Genomic DNA, 25945 nt, shown 5'->3' with positions numbered 1-25945 from the left:
TTTAATTCCAGGTGGTACAGAATTTGGGATAGAACAAATCCTGCCAGGACTCTGGGCTGGGTTTACTCTGACCTCACAGCTAAGGTTGAAATGGCAGAGTGAGAAGAACTGAAGAGATGAGCCACTGCATGATTATTATTATTATTATTATTAATTATACAAAGTTTATTCTTAAATGTATAACAGGCTCCAAGACCACACTTTACTCTAGCTATAGGTGACAAGAGATGTTACGACAGGGAACCCAGATGTTAAAACAGGAATGGAACTAAGGGTCACCATTGCCCAGGCACAAGGAACAGCTCACTTTTTGCCAGACTTCTTCATTCTATCTGTGGCCTGGAGGCCCTTCCCCTTGGCCTTCGCTTTTAGCTCCTCGGTTTTCTTCTGCTCCTCTTTTTGCTTCTGGAATGCTTTATCTCAACCATCCCCTTGGCCTCCTTCTTGGGCTGCTTCAAGGCTTCTTCTTGCCACCTTCATGGCCGGACATGATGCCTGCCGCCCCTTCCCCAGACTATGCCATGGAAGCTGACAGAATTCTAGATTTTCACAACCCTTTCTCCACCCAAACTTTCACATGTGTTGACTCACACCTAATTCCATAGTCTTTTTCTCTTTCCCTTGAGAAAGACCTGGCTTTATCATGTTTCCTCCAAGCATTCAACTTATTTTCATAGAGATTACCATTCTCTTTACACTCATGTTTACATGGTTTTGGTAATATTGACTTAAATTCTATAATAACTAAATACAACTTGAATGAACAAGTTTGGGAACAAATGACTGACTTTTGGAAAACACACAATTCAATTAGGGAGAAAAGTGATTAACCCATCAGGAACTGGCCTACTTCCTAGTTGTAAAAATTGGGTGGGCCTTGAGCTACAGGCATATTATTCACACAGAACAGAGAGTGGTTCAAAGGTCCGAACCATAGGGAAGGTGAGTTCAACAAAAAAATCTAAATTCAGCACTCAAATGCACATGAAGGTAGTGCTGAAATTCTTTTGGGAGGAATGCTAACAAAAAGGATTTGAAGGACCCTTTCTTTGCTGAGTCTCTAGTAGGACCAGCGATGCTTCTCTGTGGGAGGGTGTAATGCCTGAGCCTCCATGTGGATGTGATTAGTGTCACTGGCTCTACTCCTGGTAAATGCTCTAAAATATTAAAATATATCTCCCTTTGAAGGAGGCAGGGAAGGAACTGTTCCTAGTTTGTGTTTAATAAAATATCGAAGCCTAAAGTAGCCTTAATATGGGTCAGATTACCAAGGATAATAAATTCTCCAAAAGAACCCATTTGCTAACCAATAGGGGAAAACCTACCCTGTGTCCTGGGGCTCTCCTGTGGTAAAACAGCAAGTCTACATTGGGGATTACAAAGCTGTAAGATTAAAGTATCTGAAGAGATCTTCATTTACCTTCGTTAATGGTTGGATTGCACACAAAGAATTAGCCACCAGAATGATAAAAGTGGTGGTGCTTTGAGGGTGGGCCATGGAATTAGAAATACTTCCTCCCCACCCCCTAAATTATCTAAAATGAAATTATATTACTTTCATAAGTAAAAACAACAAAAACCCACCATAATTACCACCACAGTTCATTAGTAATAATACACAGAACTAGTTTAAAGTTTTAGGCAGAATGACCTATAGCCTCAACAAAGGACCCCTTGGGGTAATTCTTATTGAATTCAGTGGGAACACCAAACAATTCTTTTACAATTTTCCTATTGTTTGGTCTCATGCAATTTAAGAACTTTAAGAGAAGCAAAGACAAAGCAATGCAAATCCATAGCTCTTTTCCTAACTAGCGTTTAGGAAGCCCACTGAATTATGGAATCTTTAGCTTAAAAGGTTTAGCTCAAAAGGCAGAATTGAATGGGGTTAAAATCATGAATGATGGACTCAAAATGCTCAGTGGCCTTGGACAGTTACTTAACCTCTCTGTGCCTCAATTTCCACATCTATAAAATAGTGATACCTGACTGTTAAGAGAATTAAACGAGTTAATGTGTAATTAATAAGTTAAGTATAAACTGCTTTTAACAGTGCCTGGCATGCAGTAGGTTCTATACAAGTTTAATAAAGGAGTGCAAATTTAAAAACTATCAGTAAGTTTATATATTTTAGTGTTAAGAATAGTTTTGTATTATTTTCAACATTCATTTAGCATTCTTATCCTTCAAAAATTTTACTTATAATAATTGTAACTAAGCTGAGTTTAACTGATGCTTAATGAAATATATTCAGGGTGTCCCAAAAAAATTTATACACACTTTAACAGCTGATAGGTTAATTTTGAAAATGAAATTTATTTTAATAAACATTGCCTTTATAATTATTGTGTATATACATTTTGCGAAGTGGGGGGGGACACCCTATATTTAGGGATGAGTAATACAGGTTTTTAAGAAGACAGGGTTTACAGGTTATAAGATGAAGACTTTTGATGATATCATGGGCTATGCCCATTAATAAACAGTCCTCTTCCCGTGTGGAGACCCCTAGAGATGCCAACTGGGAGGAACCCAGTTTAAATGGATGTGTGTGTATATGCTAGTGGTTTTAGATTATGAATTCTTGGATGTGTCTCCTTTCAAAAGGTGAAGCCTAATCCCCTCCCCTTGAGGGTGAGACCTGCTTCTAACAAATAAAATGAAGTGGAAGTGATGGTGTGCAACTTTAAAGACTAGGTTAAAATCTTGGATAGTTTGGACCAGAAGTTACTTATTAGCATATCAGAGCTTGCCCAGACATAGTGTTTTAGAATTGGCATAGCATTTCAAAGGCAGTTTTGTAATTTCAGATCTTTTATCTAACATAATTTTCATGACCAACAAAATCCTGAGTTGAGCACCAGGAACTGAAAATGAATAAATACCAGTTATCAAAACTAGAGTTTTATCTGATGTTCTCCTTTTTCAGACACTGTATATAGTCATGTAGTTTTCTAACTTGAGTCATAAGTATTGCTAGCAAAATCAATTCATTCAAATTTGGAACAATTAGGCTAATTTGTACCTGTCAGTTTCAGAAATTCAAAAATAGGTTTTACGATCCACATTTAAAAATTAAATTTCAAGAGAAAATATCTTAGTATTTAATAGTATTGGTTAATATCTATTTATTCAAAAGTTGAAAAGTATGTTCCATTAAATGTGTGCACTTGAACTATTAAAAATACTTGGAATTACAACAAAATCTTCATTATTTTGCCCATTTTGTAATTAAATAGAATTATAATGAGCTCAATCATTAGTAATATGCCAAAATAATTTCATAAATATATCAAAATCTCTTGTAGTTTCATTGTCCTCAGAAACCAAAAAAGAACCACACAATTAATGGTCACTTGTCATTTTCATCAGACATCATTCTTTTTGACTTTGTATTCTATTGAATACAATATCTTTCCCTGACCGTTTTTGTTTTACTAAAAAGAAAAAAAAATACTTTTCTTGGAAACAAAATGAATTAATTCAATAGTTGCTAAAATTTCACCTGAAATTTTAAAAAGCTACAAATCCACCAAAGGAAAAGGCAAACACATTAGCTTTAATACAGCCAGTACATAATAAAAATTAAAAGAGTTATTTTTGGGAAAGCTAATGTAAATAGAAAAATTGATTAAAATATGCTCACTAAAAGTCCTGTCATCAACATTTTTTATTTAGTTTAGTATGTGGCAGAATATAAATACATAACAATATGTCTTTCCTTATCGCGGGTAGTCTTTTGTGTAACTAAAATTTTTAGCTAACATTTTATATAACAAAAGAAACAAAATCTGTAAACTATTAGAAAAGGAACAGGGATATAGGAAAATAATACATTTTAATTAAATAGAGAACAGTTACAATGAAAATCCGTCACTTTCCTTTCTAAGTTTGTTTTACAAAATAAAATCAACCTGTATTATGCTGTGACCTGCTAAGAGGGCATAAACACTATGGCCCTTTCAAAAGACACTGGTCAAAGACAAAATATTATCTTGATGTCACAACTTGTTCTTAGTTTTTAACTGGAGTTGAGCTTCCTTTCATAGTCTTCTTTAAGTGGTGATAGTTTGGCAAGATTTTCATCAGGAAATCCAGCTGTAGTGTCTGGGGCTGAAATGAAAAGATCATTAAGAACTAACAGAAAGCAAAGTTAAGAATACAGATAGAAATGATGCTCACCAGATTATGGAATTACAGATGATTATCACTGACTTATTACTGCTTACCCCATTTTTAAGAAAATTTACAATGAACATATATATTAAACTTGATAATTAGAAAAGCCAAAATATCCTATATAATAAAAAGGTAACATGCAAATTGACCCTCACACCCTCACAAGATGGCTGCCTACGACCAGGCCCGCAGGGGGGTTAGTGAGGGATGACCCAAGACTGAACAAGCAGGCTGCATGGGGCAACCAGGTCGGCAGGGGGGTTAGTGAGGGACGACCAAACGACTGAACAAGCAGGCTGCATGGGGCAACCAGGCCGGCAGGGGGGGCAGTTGGGGGTGACCAGGCCAGCAAGGGGGGCAGTTGGGGGCGACTAGGCTGGCAGGGGGGGCAGTTGGGGCGACCAGGATGGCAGGGGGGGTAGCTGGGGACAATTAGGCCGGCAGTGAGGGGCAACTAGGCCAGTGGAGGAGGGGCAGTTAGGGGCAACCAGGCTGGCAGACAGGGGTAGTCGGGGGTGACAAGGCCAGCGGGGGGCAGTAAGGGGTGACCAGGCTGGTGGGGGGGGGCAGTTAGGAGCGACGAGGCTGGCAGGGAGGAGGCAGTTGGGGGCAACCTGGCTGGCATGGGGGGCAGTTAGGGTCAATCAGGCCGGCACACAGAGGTAGTGAGGGGCAATCAAGCCAGTGGGGAGGGCAGTTAGAGGGGACCAGGCAGGCAGGCAGGTGAGCTAGCAGTCCAGGATTGTGAGAGGGATGTCCGACTGCTGGTTTAGGCCCAATCCTGGCAGTCAGACATCCCCTGAGGGGTCCCAGATTGGAGAGGGTGTAGGCTGGGCTGAGGGGACCACCCCCCCACATGAATTTTGTGCACCAGGCCTCTAGTTTTATATATAAGAATATGTAAATGACTCAGTTTTCAACACTGCTTTTACAGATTTCACCCTGTCCTCTAAAATGTTAAAAAATTCCAGTTATAGAAGACAACCTAAGTAAAATACCCAGAGTACACAGCTTTCCACAAGACCTACCTAGCACACATCTGCAATACTCATCTGATCTTCACTCTTCATATGCTAACTTTGCCCAAGCTTCCCTGTTGTAAACCTCCCTAGGGGTAATTGTGAAAAATACAATTTTTTTTAGGCCCTTGCCCTAGACACTCTGATTCACTGAGTCTGGGGAATCATTTTTCAATGAGGCTTCTACATGATCTTTATGATAACTGAAATTTGAAAAACAGTGTTGCATACCATTGTGTATTAAATATCAGATATTCTTACTCAATTCTAATCTCCCTTCCCCAGCTCCAGCTTCCTTTCTCCCTCTTTAATCATTTTTGCTGTTATGTAGAAAGATAATGAAATAATACGGGATTGGTTATTTCCTTTCCAGTCTACAGAAGTAATACTTGCTTCTAATAATAATCCTATATAATAAAGAGCTAATATGCTAATTAGAACGAACGGCAGAACGACCTTCCGGAATGACCTTCCAGAACAACCTTTGGAATGACCAGTGGGCAGGGGCCGCAGGGCCACGAGGCAGCCAGAGCTGCGAGGGCTGAGCCCCTTACATGAATTTCGTACACTGGGCCTCTAGTAGTAATAATAAAAGCCAAACATTACAGAAATAGAATAACCCCAAAACACTAGAGTTTAAATTTCTGATAAAATATGGCTAAGAATCAGAGGGAAAGTGATAAATGTCTTGAAAAATATTTTCTTTTGGAGGAGTGGAAGGAGGTTGGGTAACTAAAAAAGTATATTGAGTATGCCAACCAATGAGGCGCCAGATTCTGATCAGAATGTCTTCTGTCAAAAGGAAGTTCCAAATGCCCTTTCTTATTCATCTACTACTCTAACAATAAACTCCAAATACATGCTCTTCGTTACTCTTGATTATTAGGAGGGGATAATTTCTCATAAGCCAGGAAATTATCCAAACACACCTGCATATTCACAAGCTGTATTTATTTTCAACAACTGTTAGTAAACTAATCGATGAACTCAGCTGACTGTCCAGTATAAATTCGGTAGAGTCACTCCTAACCCTTGAAGATTGATATTTTAGGAGGAATCAATACATTTTAAGATTTCGTGACAAATCTTCAGTGAAAATATATAAGAAAATACATTTAGGAATAACATCTCTGAATTTTCGTTTCCTATAATCAGTTTGTCATTGTCATATTGTGCATATTTTTTACATTAATTAAAGAGTGAATAATTCCACTGCAGATAAATTCTAGTTTTAGGAATGTTTCTATGATGTTTTGTTGTAATCATGTGCTTTTTTAAATAGTGGACTTGCTGCCCCATTAAAACAATTATGTGGTATTTTGGGGAAATTAGCAGCTAGAAAGAACTCTCTAGAAAGAGGTTATAGTACCTGCGGTCGCTCAGTCTGTACCCGACGAAGGCAATCTACACCATAGATCACTGTATTCTCAGGGATGACTTCAAATGTGTTTAGGTTGCAACAAGCCCCAATGATGCAGCCACTTGTCAATATTACGTTTCTGCCTACGTATGCTGCAGGAAAAACAAAGGAAGAATTACAATTAAGACATCAACTGATTAGAACACTCTTATTTTCTATGATGATTTAGGTATAAAAATGCAAACTGGCTTAAGGAAAAAAATTAAAGAAAACACTTCATTTCAGAATTTGTGTAACACAGAGGCACGTACCAGACTAGTATTCAAAACCGAGTTCTGCTGCTGATTTGCGTGTGACCTTGGACAGTCACTGTAAATTCTCTGAGCAAGTTTAACAATAAATGGAAACTTTTTTCATTTTGTTGTAAGAAATAAATGGGATAGTAAATGTACAGGGCTGAGCACAGGTTTGACACATAGTAAGTATATAATAAATAGAAAATGACAATGACAATGGTAATAATAATTGGCAACCAAATTAAAATAAAACCACTAAGTAGAGTCACAAAAGTCTAATTTCATTATTTAAAAAGAGAAGCATTTTATCCCATGCCAATGAGAACCAAGGAAGATAAAGCATTATCCTAAATAAGTCTCATTGTGCAGCGTCTTTCTGGACCTTCGTGGGACAAGTTCTTGGAGCTGCTTCCCAGTCATGGTGGTGGCTTTACATGAACCCCTGCCTGACCCCATTTATAATATGTAGCTTAAATTTGTTTCTGATTGGCTAGGGTAGTAGACCTGAAATTAAAGAAAGCAATGGCCTCGCTGGAGTGGCTCAGGAGGTCACGGTTCAATTCCCAGTTAGGGCACATGCCTGGGTTTCAGGCTCGGTCCCAGTGTGGGGCGTGCAGGAGGCAGCCAATCAGTGACTCTCTCTCATCACTGATGTTTCTATCTCTCTTTCCCTTTCCCTCTCTCTCTGAAATCAATAAAAAAAAATATTTAAAAATTTTTAAAAATAAAGCAAATGGCTAGACAAACTGATTTTTAAAAATTCTACAATAACATTAATCCACAAAATTATCATTGACATTAGTGCATTATTTAGTAGAAATCTTTTTCCAAACTTTCATTTAAACTTTCCATAAATTTCAGTTCTGATTTAAATATACACAGCTGAATTTTTAATTTAATGTATTAAATGCATTACTGGATTGGATTCCTTAAAGGCAAAGAATGGAATTAGTCTCACAGCTATTTTAGTCCACTTCCATGCATTCCACTTTGTCATAGTTTGTATAGGCAAACCTTGAAAATATTGCAGGTTTGGTTCCAGACTACCACAATAAAGTAAATATTGCAATAAAATGAGTCACACAAAATTTTTTACTTTCTAGTGCATATAAAAGTTATGTTTACACTATACTGTAGTCTACTAAGTGTGCAACAGCATTATGTCTAAAGAAAAAATGTGCACACCTTAGTTAAAAAATACTTTATTGCTAACCGTCATCTGAGCCTTCAGCAAGCTGTAATCTTTTTGTTGGTGGAGGGTCTTGCCTGGATGTTAATGAAAACCCATTATCTGGAAAGCACACTAAAGCGAGGTATGCCTGTACTTAGGTTGCATTCCAGATACCACAAAGAGAAAGGAGGTAATCACTTTTCACAATAAAACTGCCAACATAGCTTACCTTTTGATTCAATAACATTATTATCTCCCATTTTCATGGCCTGGGAATCTGTAAGCCAGAGTTAAGTAAATATTAAATATGTTCCTTTTCCCCCCTAATTCACTATGACCTTTTCCTGCCTGGGGCAGAGGACAGGCGTGGGAAGGGCCATGCAAGCTCAGCCTGGCCAAAATTCCTTGCTCAGGGGTGACTGAAAGTAAAGTTTTAATCTTTCAATATAAATATCTCTAAGTATAAATAAATGACTTTTTAAAGAAATGAGCACCTCATGCCCCAATTCTAAGAGTAACATACTTCCATAATTGTTTTAAAAAGTTAAATACCTATCACTCAATAACTTAATGATAACATTGTTGATGGTTTGATATATCTTTATATAATTATGCATATTTCCCTTTATATAACTGGGAATCAAACAACAAAATCAAGCTGTATAAACTTTTGCAGCTCACTTTATTTGGTCCCTTTAAATTTATGAGCATTATTACATATCATTAAAATTGTTAAAAACATAATTTTAAGTGACTGCTTAATGGTCACAATAGTCCATTTTATGTTTTATGTAAATATTTTGCTATTGTTAAACATTTAGCTTTTTTTCCTCCCAAGTATTTTCCATTATAAAATAATATTTTTCTGACAACATAAAAAAAATCTTTACCATTTTTTGAATACAAAAAAAAAAAAAATCAAGTGAAAGAACTGCTGACACTCAGGGGGAAAAACAAAGAATGAAATATTTTTATCCCCATCCACCATTTCCTTGCATCAGACGATGCACTGTCACCCTAAAGCTATATAGGAGTCAAATGGAAACAACCGTGGTTCTTCAATCAGGACAGAAGCTAGTTTTACTGTTTCTGTGTCTGTCGTCACTTAGTCATTGCTACCTGTCAACAAGTTACAAGAACAAGATGGTGCCTTCAAAATGCTGAGCTAAAGGTGTGTTTGTGTGTGTACACCTGTGTGCCAGCACATCTGAAAATGGCATTCTTCCTTTACTCTCCTGGGTTATTCAGTAGAAGAGGGGGAATCATTTTTCTGATACACTGCAACTATATCTTCTCAAAGAACTGGATAGTGAACCCCTAAAAATGTAATTAATATATACATAATAAATATATTTGATAGATAAACTATGACAATTTCTACAAAGTCTTAGGAACTAAAAAGCAGCCGGGAATGGTTTATCCTAAATTATTGTAAAGGATACAACAGCCAACTTCAAACACGTTATTGGTGCCAATGATCATAGGCTTGGGTTCCACATCTTCAGTGTCAGGGGTGATATTATCAGGGTGACTATAAAAAGAAGAGACAAATCATCAACTCAGTAATGGAATATATAATTCTCCAGTCTTAGAATTTGGGTTTGTTCTCTCAATTTTACCTAATCAAGCTTAAAATAAGTAACTTCTTAATCCAAGTGAATTATTTAATCCTTATACTTGATTTGGAGGTAAAAAAGAAGTACTGAAATGTAAAGAAGTCACAGGTATATATAGGAGGATAGCCTTCCTTTTATTTTTTATACTCAAAGCTCAGAGGGCCTTCTCCAGGACAAGGTAAGAAAGACACTGGCTATGACTTTTAGCTTGTTGAATTTTGGAATCAAAATCATGCCTAAGTTGAATATTTTCCATTCTTAATACTCATTCGTAAACAGATATTCACATAAAATAATTGTTTTATGCTGTCAGGTAGTTAGTTGAAATACTGGAACATAAAATGTTTGTGGTCTAAGCCCTGGTCACCTGGGTGGCTCAATTGGTTAGAGCATCGTCTGGATTCGCCAAGGTTTCGAGTTCGGTCTTGGGTCAGGGTGCACACACATACGCACAATTTGTGCTCTAAGAAGAGGAAGTCATTTTAAAATGGTGATTTATCCCCAACAGCTGAGTTACTGCAGAATATAGCTGTTATTAATTGACTCATGATAAAGGTGCCAAAATATATTTTAAAGAGAAATTGCTTAATATAGTAAGAAACTCCCAAATCCTAAGTAAACTTTAAGACCCCCCCCCAAAAAAATCTCTTTATCAGTTAAATATTTTCCCAAGGTCTTTGTTAAAAATTCCACACATTATTGCTATATATTAGATATAAGCTTGAATTTCCTGCCAAGATTTTTCTAGAAAGCTTTATAAATGCTTATGAAATTTTCATAGGTATTACATTCTAGCTCACTAAGATCATGTACATGTTCTAATATTATATTATTTTTTTAATCTTTAAAATTGCCTCTAGGACCCCAACTTTTTCAAATATAAATAAAACCCCTACAAAGAATATGATGATAACATTTCAGCTAGAATCAAGAAATCCAACCAAAAGACTCTCTTCCGGGGGGTCAGCATAGCACTTGGACATTGGAGGTACCTGGGAAATGTTTGCTTAAGGAATAGAGGAGGTAGTGATATGTAAGGGGAAGATGATCAGATTGAGAGTCTAGTCAGCCGCAACCCACCAAGGAGCTACCTCACTTTGGACCAGTCTCTTCACTCATCTAGTCTTTACTTTCCTCTTTTACTAATCCCTTGTGTTGCAAATGATCCTTAATGCTTCTCTAGTTCTAAAACAATGGGCTTTCCAGAAGTCAGTTATAAAAGGTTCCTATAGTTAGGTGAAGTTAATAAAAACTCTAACTGTGGTACTTCGTTCAGAGGATGTGTAAGGGTCTTACTCACGCATTTATGATCAGCGCCTGTTCTTCTATTAGGTTACCTTCACCAATCACTATGGGTCCGGCCTCCGCAATGATTCGTGCTTTAGGGTGGATCACTGTCCTAGGTCCTGTTGAAAGTATGGTGGGAAGAAATGATCAGTGGAGCCTATGCTTCAACCAGCATAGGAGGTGACTAAGGGGGGGAGGGAGGAGGCTGTGGGGAGGAACATTTTCTAAAGTATGTGCCAGGCACCACACAAGGCACTCTGCAAATGTTATCTCCTCAGCCGTTATCATTAGTAGTTAGTGCCAAATCTCAAACCAAGGTGAGTGGAGACAGCCCAGGCGTTGGAGCCAGACAGCCCTGGCTCGCCCTCTATTTTGAAGCCCCTGTTATCTCAGCGGCAAAAGGGAGGTGGTGAAAATACCAGTCTTGCAGTTTGTTGTAAGGATTCGATGAGATAATATTTGTAGAACCAGTATTCTGACACATAGTTGGCAATAAAAGTTAATTCTCTTCCTTCCTTTCCTTCATAAAGGTGAACCACCTAACACTTTCTTATGCTAGTGTACTACAGGGTCAGTCTTTCTATTAAATGATTAGGAGGGAATAGGGGCGGGATGGGAATCAGAAAATATGGAAACTAACCTTAGCTTTGTTACTTTGCCACTATCCCTATCCTCCATGGGGAGGAAGCAGAGCTTGTGTTGTCTGGTCTAAGACGTGATTTTTAACCAGTAAAAGGTTGAAGGGAGACCGTGGAAGGAGCCCAGTGTGATTACTGGAGCCCTGCACTCTGATGCCGGGAGACCTGAGGCAGTGACTCCCATCTCAAACGGCAGGAAAGGGCTCTCACACATCCACTTTCCCACTGCACCGCCCAAGCACAGGCTCTGGAATGCCAACACACTCCCTCTCCCAGCTCTCATCTACCCAGTGCCCCCAGGCTGGTGATAATGAAACCACTGATGAGAAAACAACCTCATTTTAGCCTCTCCCTCCAACACCCGCTCTACCCATCCCCAATTCCAAAGCTATTTTTATTGGTAAACAAGCAGACAGGAAGTAATGGATTCTGAGAGTAAAAGAGAGAGGCAGAGTGTTGACAGAAAGTGGGGAGGGAGGCATTGGCCATGAAATTCAATTGTATAAATTACTAATTTATTCAATAATCATTATCTGCTTGTGACAGGCAAGATTCAGTGCTATATGTTATTCGGAAACAAAAGGACATTTTATTTTTGCCCTTTGAGCTTGTCACCTTAAAAACTGGGAGTACTTCACACTCACTCACAAGTATACTAGAATGAATAAGGTGCCCAAAGCAAGGAACCTCAGCACAGCGTATTTTTCCCCTAACAACGAGGAGCTGGAGATTGACAAAGGGGTGGGGGGTGCTACAACAGGATGCACAGTCAAAGGGCACACGGTCTGGTAAGATATAACATGAGAGTGGCTTTGCTATTTCTATCACCCTGTTATGGGAGAAAAATGTGGCTTGTCTGCCCCCCGTTGCTAGTGGGAGTGGGGTTCTTGAGGTTCCACTGGAATAATCATATCTGGAGGCCCCCACAGGAGGATGAGATATCGTAGAAAGCTGTATTTCCATGGAATTACACCTGTGGGTTTCCAAAGTTCCACTTCCCTTAATCCAGTCCTGGGGGATGTGCAGCTGAGGATTTAGTAGAGCTAAAACCACAGCCAGCTCTGGCCAGTATGATTCAGTGGTTAGAGTGTCAGCCTGAGCACCAAAGGGTCATGGGTTCAATTCTGGTCAAGGGCATGTGAATGGGCTGCAGGTTCGATCCCCAGCCCTGGTCCGGGTGCGTGTGGGAGGCAACCAATCGATGTGTCTCTCTCACATGGATATCTCTCTCTCTCTCTCTCTCTCTCTCTCTCTCTCTCACTCTCTTTTTCTCTCTGTCTCTCCTCCCCCCCCCACCTTCCCTCCCTCCCTTTCACTCTCCCTAAAAATTAATGGAAAAAATATCCTTGGGTAAGGATTAAACAACAATAATAAACCACAGCCAGCGTCCAGAGTTTTCTTTCTACGGTGGAGCTGGGTCCAGTTCTACATTAGACTAGTTATAGTCCATGAGTCCATTGTGTGCGGGGGCCACATGGCCGTGCGAAAGCAGGAGCAAAGAGCCCCACCAGCACAGAGTAACACGAGTCCCAAGAGAGCCAAGAGCACAAGGCAGTGCACTCCTTTTTCAGGGAATTAAGTATCCCACCTCCTCACACACTTGCTGTGGCCACGCCCATTCTGGCCAATGACCTCTGTTCCCAGATGTGACTGACACAGCACCTTCCTTGTCACCCCAACTTTACTGGGCATGTGTCTTTCTCCCCTCTGCCCAGTCCCAGTGGTTTGCAGGGAACATTCCTATAATGTCTGGCCTTCCCTTTGCTTCGTTCCTGTTATTAATAACCAGCTAATTACCATAGTATCAACCCCGGCTCTCCAAATGTTCGGCTGCTGAAGTAAATTTCCCTATTCAGGATAGACTTCAGGAAAGAAGATGGCGTCTCTCAGATCCTTGGGAAGCTTCTCAACTTGACCATGATTGTGAACATCTGAGTCTTTTTTTTTAATTATTAAAAAATACACACAATTTGGTTATGGGTTTGATCCTCAGTTGGGGCATGTATGGGAGGCATTTGATTGATGTTTCTCTCACTTTTTCTCTCTCTAAAATCAACAACAAAAAAATATATTCTTGAGTGAGGATTAAAAGGAAATACACCCAATTTATTAAAGGAATACATGCTCATTACAAAAAAATTCAAACAAAGCAAAGAGTGCAAAGATCCTCTCATGCTAATCCCATTCCCTAGAGGTAACTATTCTTAGGTAAAAGTCTGAGGTATATTCCAGACTTAAGTGCTATTGTATATAAACCATATCTCATTAGACACGTAAAAAGTAAATTCAACTGGAAGGAGAAAAAAATATGGATTACAAGCACATACTTTAAAAAAAAAATAAGGAATAGTACTTATTCTATAATTTGCTTTTTTCACTTAGTGAGTCATGGTCATTTCCCATATAAGTACACCCAAGTAAATATTATTTTTAATGGCTGAATAGTATTTCACATCATATGAATATGCCATAATTTATTTAACCAATTCCTTCATAACGGGCATTTAGATGTTATCACTCTGGGTGGAGAACTGCTAAACAATGTTGAAACAAACACTGAGTCTCTTTGAAATAAGATATTCCAGCTGTCTGAACCAATTTAAACATGTAGTTTGCACAATCCTAGATTTACATTTTACTTCAAAATGCTCTATGGCAGTGGTCGGCAAACTGCGGCTCGTGAGCCACATGCGGCTTGTGAGCCGCGGTTTGCCACTCTCTTGACTAATGAGTTTGCCGACCACTGCTCTATGGTAAAGGGACACGACCTATTTTGAGTTTCCTTTGTAATTAAAGCCCCAGCCAGCACCCCATCCCTTGTCTAGACTCTAGTCTAGCCTCATCTATGTGCTTCATCTCTCAAAAGCCTGTTTTCCCATCTACAAAAAGATGAGATCTATAACCACATCATGGGGTTGAAGTGTGAATTACAGGAAATAACGTTTGAAAGGAAGATCATGGGGTCTGGTCCATAGTTCTTAAAAAACAGAGGTTCATCTCTATCTGACACTGAGAGCTAGCAAATCGCTTTATCATAGTCAGCAAAGTAACTCCTGGTCAGGGACACAGAAGAAAAGGGTCTATTCTACTCCCTTATTCAGGTCATCAGAGCAATAGCTCCTTTTAACCAGGAGAGAAATTTCTGCCCCTTATTTTAAGATAGTAAAAAGAGTCATACAGGTATCTTTTACACTAGTATTAAAAATCGTAGACAGGACGAAGAGATCATCAGGACTGTGATAAAAAGCAGATCCTTTGTCACTGTGAGATAAGTAGCCGGAAGCACTGGATATTCAGCTGGTCCTCAAGTGGTAGCTTCTGATAACAAGCAGACTTGCAAGAAGATTCCCAGAATGGACTAACAAAACAAAGGTACCACTGGGACCTGCGTTTCTTTAGAATTTGCTTTATCCCCTTTCAAAGATATAATACATGCTAATTATACAAAAAACAAGACAGATAAACACAAATTTTAAAAAATTAAACTAATCCCATCTCATGTTTTCTTACACAATATTTAAAAAATGCCTGTACTATTTTAGACAGGTGTTTTCTTATTATGATTTTTAATCATTATTAATAAGTTAGTAAATAACTGGAAAGCTGGTTTTAAATCTGAGGGCCTTGCCCTGGGAGTAGAGCTTTATCAAAAACTTGGGTGAGCCCTAACCGGTTTGGCTAAGTGGAAAGAGCGTCGGCCTGCGGACTGAAGGGTCCCAGGTTCGATTCCGGTCAGGGGCAGGTACCTTGGTTGCAGGCACATCCCCAGTATGTGCAGGAGGCAGCTGATCAATGTTTCTAACTCTCTATCCTTCTCCCTTCCTCTCTGTAAAAAATTACTAAAATATATTTGGAAAAAAAAACACAAAAACAAACTTGGGTGAGATCTGTGCTTAAGACACTACCTCCACCTGGCGGCAGCACTGCCAAACTACAAGTCCTGGTGCTTCCGGGCTGAAATAACATAAAAGGTCAAACTACCAACTTTGAGTTGTGAAGTAATAGCTAATGTCCTGAGCCACAAAAACCTGAATCGTTCCCCTAAGCCTCTTGTAGGTCTTTTGTGGGCAGAGATTAGAAAGGTTAGAATACATGAACTTCAGTAAATGTAACTGCTAAAATATTAGATTGGTGAACTTCTTTAATTTTTTACTGGCTGTATGCACTTATTATCGTATTTGGGAAGAAAGCTTAAATGGTCTCTCCTGTTTTGAAAGAAAGTCCAAATTTGCCCACGTACACCATAATTTGCATGGAGCACAGGCCCTGTCTCCTCCTCCCCCCCCACCCCTGCCCCCAATAGGCATGCACTAGTGAGCACTCCAGGTGGCAGTCATCACCCCCTGCGGTAAGTCTGCAATGTCTGTACTCAGAGCTGTCGGGCCAGTCCCAGTCTGCCCTGGTGGCATGCCCAGAGAGCAGAGCTCTTGCATTGACTTTGGAGGGCCAGTGGGAGCGAAGGATTGCAAACCCAAGCATGGATTTACTGTTGTCCAGTACATAGACTGTGTTTGCTTCTCACCAGTCAAACCCCGGGCTCGTGGGCGTTTCTATTCCAGCTGATAAATTGACAGTAAATATGGTATCAATTACTGTAGTACATTCGGACCAGTGACGACATGTTGGAGTGGTGAACTTCTTAAAGGAAGGCTCTGACTCAGGTGAGTGATGCGTCCAATGCAACTCTGTCTCCGCGTGGTTTTGTGCTGGAGGCTGGCACCCGCACAGCGACAGCATGCTGAACTGTGGGCACAGTTTGCTCCATGCTTTTCTGAATGCAAGAAGCACTTTTACCTAGAATGGGTCTGAATTCAAACCAAGTTTAAGGGTCTTGAGGTTAAAATGCTTTAAAAATAAAAATGTCACCATGGAAAGTTAAAAAAAATAAAAGTTGTTGTGAACCTTCTTGGGCTCTTTCTGGCAGAGTAGTTTGTATATTTTCTTACCACATGTGGTGAAGCCCTATTTGGCTTATCTCCTTGTTTGGATAAACGTGTCTAGAGTTGGAGCTGCCCTACTGGCTGATGAAATATTTTTCTAAATGGTTGGCTGGGCTTGATGCAACATAGCCAGAAAGACATTCCTTGCATCAAATTTCCATTCTCCTCATATGGTTAAGGACATTTTTCCTCTCTATCCTTGCCACAGAAAGCAATCTTTGAGTTCGTTTTCATATGTCAATAAATAGTTGAAAAGCCACAAGCTTTCTTTTGAAAATTAAAATGATTCCTTTGACCTGTAAGTTGAAGTACCTGTAAGAACTGCTTTGTAGTCCATGAATTTCTCAAGTCAAAGCCACTGTTCTGCCTTATGGAAAAAGATTTCCACAATAAAAGGGAAGCTTTTGATCTAAATTAAAAACTATAATGAAGAGAAAGACAGAATAAAGTGGGACAAAGTGCTTCCATCACAGAGCTTTTACACTGTGCCAAGTTCTGCCTTCACACTATATGTCTCAACCAAGCCCGGTCCTGACCCAGGAGACGATGGCCTTTCACCCTATTATGGGACTATAGGACTGTGCTTAATGGTACTTTTCTGAAATATTTTCAGCATTCAAAATAAAATCTACAGGAAGTAATGCATGGCCCATAAATCAAGGCAGCCTAATTAAAAACAGGCTTGGTGTTATGAAACCGTATTTACCCACATTACAATTAACAAGAGAGCTGTTATTTTTCCCAAGGTCTGTTCTTAGCAGCCTCTAATGAAGCAGCTCCAGAACCACCTCGAGTCATGGGGTTTCTGGTTAAGGAAAATACTTCAAAGCTTCGGACTAGTTTCTTTGTTTAACCAAATACCTGATTTTCTAGGGAAATAAAAGATTGGGTTCTACTACACTGAAACACAGCAAAGGAAAACAATTTTTTCCCAAAAATATTTCAGAATGGTATAATATAGTAAGAGTATATAACCAATGAGGGGATAAAAAGTTATATATAACATCCTGAAAAATCTGTAAGTTGAACTACACTTGAGTTTATTGCCACTTAACCCAGAAAGCAGCTGTATTAAATGCTCAAATCTCCATATCCACAGCACAAGAGAAAAAAGACAAACTAATTCTTCTGGTAAATTAATACAAAACAAAAACAATAAAAGCCATAAAGTGAAAAATAAAACATGGCAGGGAATGCAAGTTTTAATTAGATAACTTATCTCTACTCTGTGCTTTGATTTAACTCTATAATTATAGTAGAGACCCGGTGCACAGATTCATGCTCCGGTGGGGTCCCTTGGCCTGGCCTATGGGGTTCGGGTGGAAACCAGCTCTCCAACATCCTCCGAGGGGTCCCAGATTGCGAGAAGGCGGTTCTTGGGTGATGCACCCCAGAATCCGGCTCCCTGCTCTCTGGTTCCAAGTGTGTCACCCAAAAACTGCAGCTGCCAAGTCACCGCAGCTCAGCAGCTCCTGCGTTGAGTGTCTGCCCCCTGGTGATCACTGCGCATCACAGCTACCGGTCAGAAGGTCACTTAGGCTTTTATATATATAAATTGCCCAGGAGCTTTCTAATCTGATGTATTATATAAAAAAGAACTAATAGTAGCCAAAGGATGCCCTGGCCAGCTACCTTGGTTAGAGCGTTGTCCTGATATGTCAAAGTTGTGGGTGTGATCTCTGGTCAGGGCACATACAAGAAGCAACCAATGGCCCTGACCAGGAGGCTTGGTTGGTTGGAGCGTCCTGTACACCAAAAGGTTGGGGTTCAATTCCAGGTCAGGGCACATACCTAGCTTGTGGGTTTGAACCCAGATCGGGCACATATGGGAGGCAACCAATCGATGTTCCTCTCTTTCTCTCACTTACTTTCTCTCTCTCTAAAAATCAATAAAAAAACATATCCTCGGGTGAGGATTAAAAACAAATTAAAAAAAAAAAAAGCAACCAACAAATGTATAAATAAGTAGAACAACAAATCAATGCTTTTTCTTTCTTTCCCTCTCCCCCTTTTTTTCTCTCTCTAAAATCAATTTTTAAAATTATTTAAAAAATAGTAGCCAAAGGATGAAGATATTTTATACCAAATATAACAATGATAGAAATGACTAAATATCAATTCTGGGAAATTTCTATATGTATATGTACAATTAAATATAAGAAACATGTATAATGAAAATGAGACCAGAATTGTGGAAGACAGGACAATGGGTAATTGTATCACTTCTGAATTTTCCTTAATTTTTAAAGTAGATATATTTCTATAAAGTATTTGAGCAAATTTTCTTGTTTTAAAAAAGTGGGTCAAAAGTAAACATAACAAATATTAACTTAGATCCATTTTTTAAAAAAATTATTACTTCTTACGTTATAATCCATCACTGAAAATCTGTGTTGAACTGTCATTTTATATTTTAACCATCAGAGCTGTACCCTATCAACTAGTGGTCAAATATTACATGGAAAGATTTAATCACTGTATTGACTTACATAATTTCAACGTTTAGGGGAAGTAGGAGGATAATAGGGATAACAAAAGGGGAGGAGCACAAAGTAGTAAAAGAGAGAGGGAAAAACAGAAGAGGGAGTGCTGACTCCTGAAACCCTCATGCCCCAATCCTATGCAGTGAGTGGTCCAGTGGTCGACCTTTTCTTTTCATAGGATAAAGCCTTTACTGAGAAGCTTCTGCAAAAAACAGGTGTTATTTCAAATCTGAAATACACATACAAACATATATATATATATACTTGTCTGGGCATGTATGCCTGTAGAGATATCTACAGACAATAGTAGATAATGTTTACTTATTCTTTAAAATTTTTTTGTATACTTATTCTTTAAAATGGATAAGTAGAATGAAATGAAAGGAAAAGTTTATACAAATAACTACATTATTTTAGTATTATTTTCCTCCTAATTATAGATTATCTTGTGAGCTAATATTAGATGTTATTCCTCGAATCATGATGAAAACCATAAAAAGACCAGAATAGAAATAATGCAGAAGACTGTTTTGATAAACATATGGCCTCATAATTTCTCCTCATACAGAGTTTGCAGGTGGTTGAAGAGTTAACCAAGAGTTAACACAGCACTGAAAATAAACAGGCTCACCTTCTAAACTTTGAAATTTGATCCATTTAAGATAAATCCAACCTGGCAAATTCCTAATGATGTTCCTTAACAACTGGCACAATCTTTGCTAGTTTTATAGGACATGATGCCTAAATTGGTTGAAAGATTAGACTTACTAAAATTTATAATTTTTTTTTCATATTAGAGAAAGATACTGTTACTATAAGGGAACAAGGCATATTTTCTCTCTGAAAATGTACTTAATTCACGGTACCTATACTCTGGGGACCATATCCAGTAAAAACATGTAAAAGAACCTGGGGGAACTTAGTCATGTGCATACAAGTTGCCACAGGTTGAATTGTCCATTTGTTTTAAATGTTGGAATTGACCTCTAGCAAGGCCACACGGACAAGATTTACCAGTTCGCTATGTTAGCTAACTTTTATTGAGTGCTCACTATGTGTTAGGCTTCAGGCAATCACTTGCCCAAATATTCTTATTTAATCCTTCAAAAGCCTAGGAGGTAGGAACTCTATTTTGCATGTGACAGTAACTGCTAATTGCCACTGGATATCCATTCTTCCCTTTTCCTTGTAACAGAATCCTATTTTATTAGGGGAAGCAAAAGGATGAGTTAAGACTATATTCCCCAGCCTTCCTTGCAGCTACATGTGTCCATAAGACGAAGTCCAAGGCATTAGACCACAAAGAAGGGTTACTTGGAACTTTCAGAATGACATTTTAAAGAGAGCTGACTCAACTGAGAGGTACACTCTTTTGTCTCCACTCCTCCCCTTCCTTAACGTCACACTTGGTACTTTAAGCCATCACATTCTGGCCTGCAAGGCTGGGACTCCTGGACAATCAACTGACCAGCCCTGAATTGCCTACTTACCTCTAGATGTTTCTGTTTTAATCCTCACCCGAGGATACGTTTTTATTAATTTTTACAGAGAGAGGAAAGGAGAGAGAGGAAAAAAACAACATTGATGTGAGAAACATCGATTGGTTGCCTCCCATATGCGCCACGAGAAACCTAGGTATATGCCCTAACTGGGAGTTGAACCCACAACGTTTTTGGTATATGAGACAGCACTTCAACTAACTGAGCCACCCGGTGAAGGCAAACCTTTGCATGTTTAAGCCACCTCTACATGCAGCTGAGCCCATTCTGAGACACACACGGGGAAAATGAAGGCTACTGAGGTTAAGTAATGTGTCCAAGTTAACCCAACAAGTAAAGTGCAAGGATGCTCACCCAAGTTTGTCACACTTCATGGTTCACACTGTTAATAATCATTCAGTAGAATGTAAGCTCCAAAACCGGCAGTAAATTTTTCTGCTATCTTCATTGCTGTATCCCTATGCTAGCACACAATAGATGTAAAATGAATAACTTAAATTGCTTCATTAGTTTATCAGATAGAAGTTTAAATAGAGACTCCATCACATTACATTCTTTTAGACACATAAAACACTTATGGGAGAAAATACATTGTTTTGGCAAAAGTAGGACATCAGCGAAACAAGACAAATGAAATACCTAATTACTGTAAAACACTGAAATAAAATCATATCACTTCTTGAGAAACAACACTAGTAAACTATTTTCTTACCTATAGTTACATCGCCTCTGATTTCACTTTCTACACACACAACTGCTCCAGGAGCAATCTTCACACTGAAGGAAGAAAAAAGGTAACATTTAGCATGGGTAAGGTTTACAAATATTGTTATAGAAGCCATCCTGACACTGTGATGAAAAAAGGCTAAGAAAAAAATTGATGGATGCAAGTAAATTGTAAGAGGGTAAGGTTTAATTGTAAGAGGGTAAAGTTTATATATTATAAACTTTTCAGCTGGCATACTATACATTAAGCCAGTGGTCGGCAAACTGCAGCTCGCGAGCCACATGTGGCTTTTTGGCCCCTTGAGTGTGGCTCTTCCACGAAATACCACGTGCGGGCGCACACGTACAGTGCGATTGAAACTTCATGGCCCATGCGCAGAAGTCGGTTTTCGGCTCTCAAAAGAAATTTCAATCGTTGTACTGTTGATATTTGGCTCTGTTGACTAATGCGTTTGCCGACCACTGCATTAGGCTAAAATCATATATGAGCCCTTATTATTAATTACAATACTTGAGAGAAAAAGTGGCTTGAATCCTTTTCTTTCAACACGAGCACCAAAAAGCTGAAAACATAAATATCCATTAGTAGGGGACTGGTTAATAAATTATAGTATACTATGGACTAATACACAATCATAAAAAAGAATAATTCTTTACATAAAGATTTAAAATGATCTCCAGACTAAATGAAGGAAAAAAAGGAAAGCCAGCCCTGGCTGGGTGCTCAGTGTTTAGAACATCAGCCAGCAGACCAAATGGTCTCGGGTTCAATTCCCAGTCAAGAGCACATACCTTGGTTGTAGGTTCCCCAGCCCTAGTAGGGGTGTGTGCGGGAGGCAACCAATCAATGTCTCTCTCTCATGCCAATGTTTCTCTCTCTCTCTCTCTCCCTCTCTCTCCCACCCCCGTCTCCCCTCCCTTCATCTCTCCCTCCCTCCCCTCTCTCTAGAAATCAGTGGAAAAAATATCCTTGAGGATTAAAAAAATAATAATGATAAAATAAAATTTAAAAATAAAGCAAAGCCAGAAAATGGACAGTTTATATGCTATGCCACTACTTTTGTAAAAAAGGGGAAAAAGAGTGTATATTCAAATTATTTAACCAGCAAGGTAATATTAATATAAAAATCAGTGTAATGCATACATGTTCCTATTTATTTTCTAACTGTATGTAAAACTGCTTATCGAATGATATAACTTAGAGTTCTAACTGTTCAAAACAAATATTGATATTCTGCCCTGATCTTTTGTTTGACACAGCTGAATCTAGCTAAATGTTGCCCTAGCCAAGTCTTGTGCTGATATAGACTGTACCAAATGACTTTCCCATTCAATTGACAGTCATTAAGTAACTTGTTCACATTATGCAAAGAATTTTTCTTAGTAGCAATGCTATTATTCATGGCATTAAATCTACTCTCAGCTTCTATGAAATAATACCATTTTAGATATTTTGACTTTAGAATTCTATTTGGATTTTTCAAAATTTTGATTTCTAGTTGTTCATTGCTAGTACATTATAAAAATACAATAATTCTGTATATTGACCTTGTGTCCTGTGACCTTGCTTAAACCCACTCAGTTCAAGTAGCTTTTTTGGTAGGTTCTCTGGATTTTTCCATGTAAAAACTTTTGTGTTCGGTGAATAGGGACAGTTTTAGTTCTTCTTTTTACAATTTGTATGCATATTATTTCTTTTTCTTGCCTTACTGCTCGGGCTAGGACTTCCAGTACAATATTAAGTAGGAGTTAGGAGACCAGACAGCCTTGCCTTGTTCTAGCTTCATAAGACCAACAAAAGCTATAAAATTATCTTCTAAGCCAAGAATTTTGCATTTTAAAAAATTATTAAAACCTGGTATATGAAACCATTGAAGCTTTGTTGACCAAAATGTTACCACCTTGATTTATAAATTTTTCAAAAAGTTCTTTTCTCATTTTAGCAAATATTTTACCACCAGCAAGGACCAGAAATCTAGATTGCAATGAATCACTCATATCAATATTATTTTATAAGTTCTATAAATATTAATGTATAAAAATGCAGGGTACAAACTCCATCATTCATATTTCAGAATCCCCCCACATATTGCAATATAAGTGCAAAGTAACACCAAAAATATTTTAAATCACATCAACTTCCCTAAGGATGATAAAGTAAAGAAAGACATACACAAATTCTTATTCCATAAATTTCAGTGAACAAAACTTCCTACCACAAAATATTTTTAAGCTCTAAGCAAAAAGTCTATCTATCAAACAAAAAACGAATAATCCCTGGGTCTAACTTCAAGAAATGTTTGAGATTAGACACAGCTACATGTATTTCCATCATTTTGACATACACTGACTTTGTACAAAGCTCAAGTTAATGAAATTTGAAAAATGATCTATCTGGGTTACTATGTGCCACCTGACTCTGCTGAAATCACAGAAAATATAGAACCTTTCTACTGAGTAAGAGAAGAAAGAAAAACTTCAGTAACATAACTCAGAAAATAATCTCTCATTTTGCAGATGAGGAAACTGAAACCCAGAGACTAGAAATTTCTTGAAGCAAAGTTCACTGGTTGGGCATCACTATCCTCATACCAATCATCTCTTTTCTGTTGAAAGTTTTCTGGAACCTGTCATTTTGGATATTTTTCCTTTGAGAGATGTGATCCTTGAATGTATCACCATTTGTAAATGGCAATTCTCTAAAGCCTTTCATTTAGAGTGGGTTTGTGTGCTAAACTATGTATTTGATTAAGCCTTGGTCAAATAAATTAGGCTTTATATATAAATGCCTCTTGTTTTAGACCTTATTTCCCAATCCAACTTTCCATTCCCTCAGCCTCCCTCTATTTTTTATGACAAGAGCATTATCTAACATTTGATTTGTCCTGGACAAGTGAAGACAGGACCAATTCACAAGTCCCCCTCTGTCTTCAGTTTTATGCCTAAGCGCCCCAGGTAGAGTTTGTGTCACAATCAGCATACTTCTCTGTGCGCAGGAAGTAATTAAATTCACCATTATATCAACTAAAAAAAACATGGTCCAAACATCTCCGGGTAGACACACTGCCCTTGAGTGGTGGGGCCGAGAAGCAGCAGGCAGCTGGGAGGAGGCTTAGCCAAGATCTATTAAAATAAGTCAACAAGCCCTGACCGGTTTGGCTCAGTGGATAGAGCGAAGGCCTGTGGACTGAACGGTCCCAGGTTTGATTCCAGGCCAGGGCATGTACCTTGGTTACAGGCACATCCCCAGTAGGGGGCGTGCAGGAGGCAGCTGATCGATGTTTCTCATTCCTCTCCTTAATTCTCTAACCCTCTCCCTTCCTCTCTGTAAAAAAATCATTAAAATATATTTAAAAAAATAAGTCAACAAGAAATACCTTCATCTCCACCGTACACTACTGTATACTGCACCTAATAGTCATAGATCTGTTCCTCTGTAGCTTATGAAAAAAATTAGTTACCTGCTTAAGTAGAACAACCTACATTTTAAATTTATGGCACCAGAAACAAAGTTTGTCGGCTCTCTTTTTCAGAGTCAGCAGGGGGTGCGTAACACTGCTGCTTTTGGACACAGTTTAACCTAAGCATTTGTCTCACCTAAGCTGTTCCTTTCCTCCACCACCAGCTCCTAGAAATGAGACTGCTGGAGAAGCCACAATTCCTGTCCCCCCGCGTTTACAAAGCAGCTGGTTCACGCAGGACAGAATGTCTCAGTTCTAGTCCAGGCGCGGCCCCTTTTGCACAAGTGACCGTGGATCAGTTTACACCAACACACCGCCCACGACAGGTAGGCAGGGACGGGGTGCGGCCAGCCCTAACGTGGGTGGCTGGGAACACACACCCGAGAAGGCAGCTCCGAGCCGTCGGTGATCCGCTGCACCAAGCGCGGCGGAAGGGAAGAGGCGACCCCTCTCCCCTCACGGCCCCCGCCTCCCTCACCCACGCCCCCGCCCCGACCCCTTTGCGCAGGCGCGTGGAGGAGGGACGGCGAGGTGGGCCAGGGATGGAAGAGCAAATCCTTCCCCGCCCGGCTTCCGCATCTCTTCCCAGGCCTCCCGATCCCTATTCGGTCGCTTCCTCCCTCCGCGGAAGCAAGGCCTGGGCTTTCGGAACCATTCAGGCCGAGTGCCGGGGATAACACTCCATCTCAGTCCCCACCATTGGCGATCAGAACAGGTTCCATCTCTGCAGAGAGCTGAGAGCAGGCTTTTCTCAAACAGCAGACCCACCTCTTTTGAGTCTTCTCCGCCATGGTTGGGCCCCGTCTCCAATTGGAATCCAGATCGACACAAGCGCCTGAGAAAAGCGATGATCTCGACAAGCGATTGGATAACCTGGCAGGATTGGAAGGGGGTGGGGCCTGCCCGCGGGGGCGGGGCCAGAGTGGGGCTCGCCCCGCCTCTGCTGCCTGGGTGAGTCGGCTTGTTCTGAGCGGAGGTGTACGGCCACCAGCTGATTTCAACTCAATCTAGGGATCGATAGGCTCAGATTTAAAACAGTCATTTAATCCAATCCAACATACATCGTTATGACCACATTATACCCCACCATTCATTTTTAGTCTTCTTTCCAGTCTCCATTCTTTAAGATTCTTCCTGCTAGGCCCTTGGGCCCCTTTCTTGTTCAGTGAGTTTACCTCTTCCTCGATCCCATAAATTAAGTACCTTTACTTGCTGGCTTTCTGGGGTTAATCCTTTACTGAACTTCACACCTGATTATTCAATTGCCTAC

The 25945-nt window shown here is 39.3% G+C and overlaps 1 protein-coding gene and 1 pseudogene across 4 annotated transcripts; both read right to left on the bottom strand.

Moving 5' to 3' along the window:
• Positions 1–277: 277 nt before the first annotated feature.
• Positions 278–490, bottom strand: LOC308244729 (translation machinery-associated protein 7-like; annotated as a pseudogene). The gene has a single exon. The product of its transcript is annotated as a translation machinery-associated protein 7-like (transcript).
• Positions 491–3541: 3051 nt separating this feature from the next.
• Positions 3542–25531, bottom strand: DCTN6 (dynactin subunit 6). 3 transcript variants are annotated; one of them, XM_080660949.1, is made up of 7 exons: positions 25444–25531; positions 21201–21265; positions 10942–11047; positions 9468–9556; positions 8255–8302; positions 6568–6710; positions 3542–4113 (listed from the first exon to the last, which is right to left on the bottom strand). In XM_080660949.1, the coding sequence occupies exons 1-7, from the start codon at positions 25464–25466 to the stop codon at positions 4015–4017; spliced, it is 573 nt and encodes a 190-aa protein (XP_080517075.1). In that variant the 5' UTR covers positions 25467–25531; the 3' UTR covers positions 3542–4014. The 3 variants fall into 3 exon arrangements, with proteins under 3 accessions (XP_080517075.1, XP_080517076.1, XP_080517077.1); XM_080660950.1 differs by having other exon boundaries at positions 24812–25450; XM_080660951.1 differs by lacking the exon at positions 25444–25531 and adding an exon at positions 25056–25162.
• Between the last annotated feature and the right edge of the window lie 414 nt (positions 25532–25945).

Source organism: Plecotus auritus (assembly GCF_963455305.1).
Source record: "Plecotus auritus genome assembly, chromosome: 3".
Classification (NCBI taxonomy): domain Eukaryota; kingdom Metazoa; phylum Chordata; class Mammalia; order Chiroptera; family Vespertilionidae; genus Plecotus; species Plecotus auritus.
Note: the sequence above shows the minus strand (reverse complement) of the source record. Positions and strands in the feature narration are given on the sequence as shown.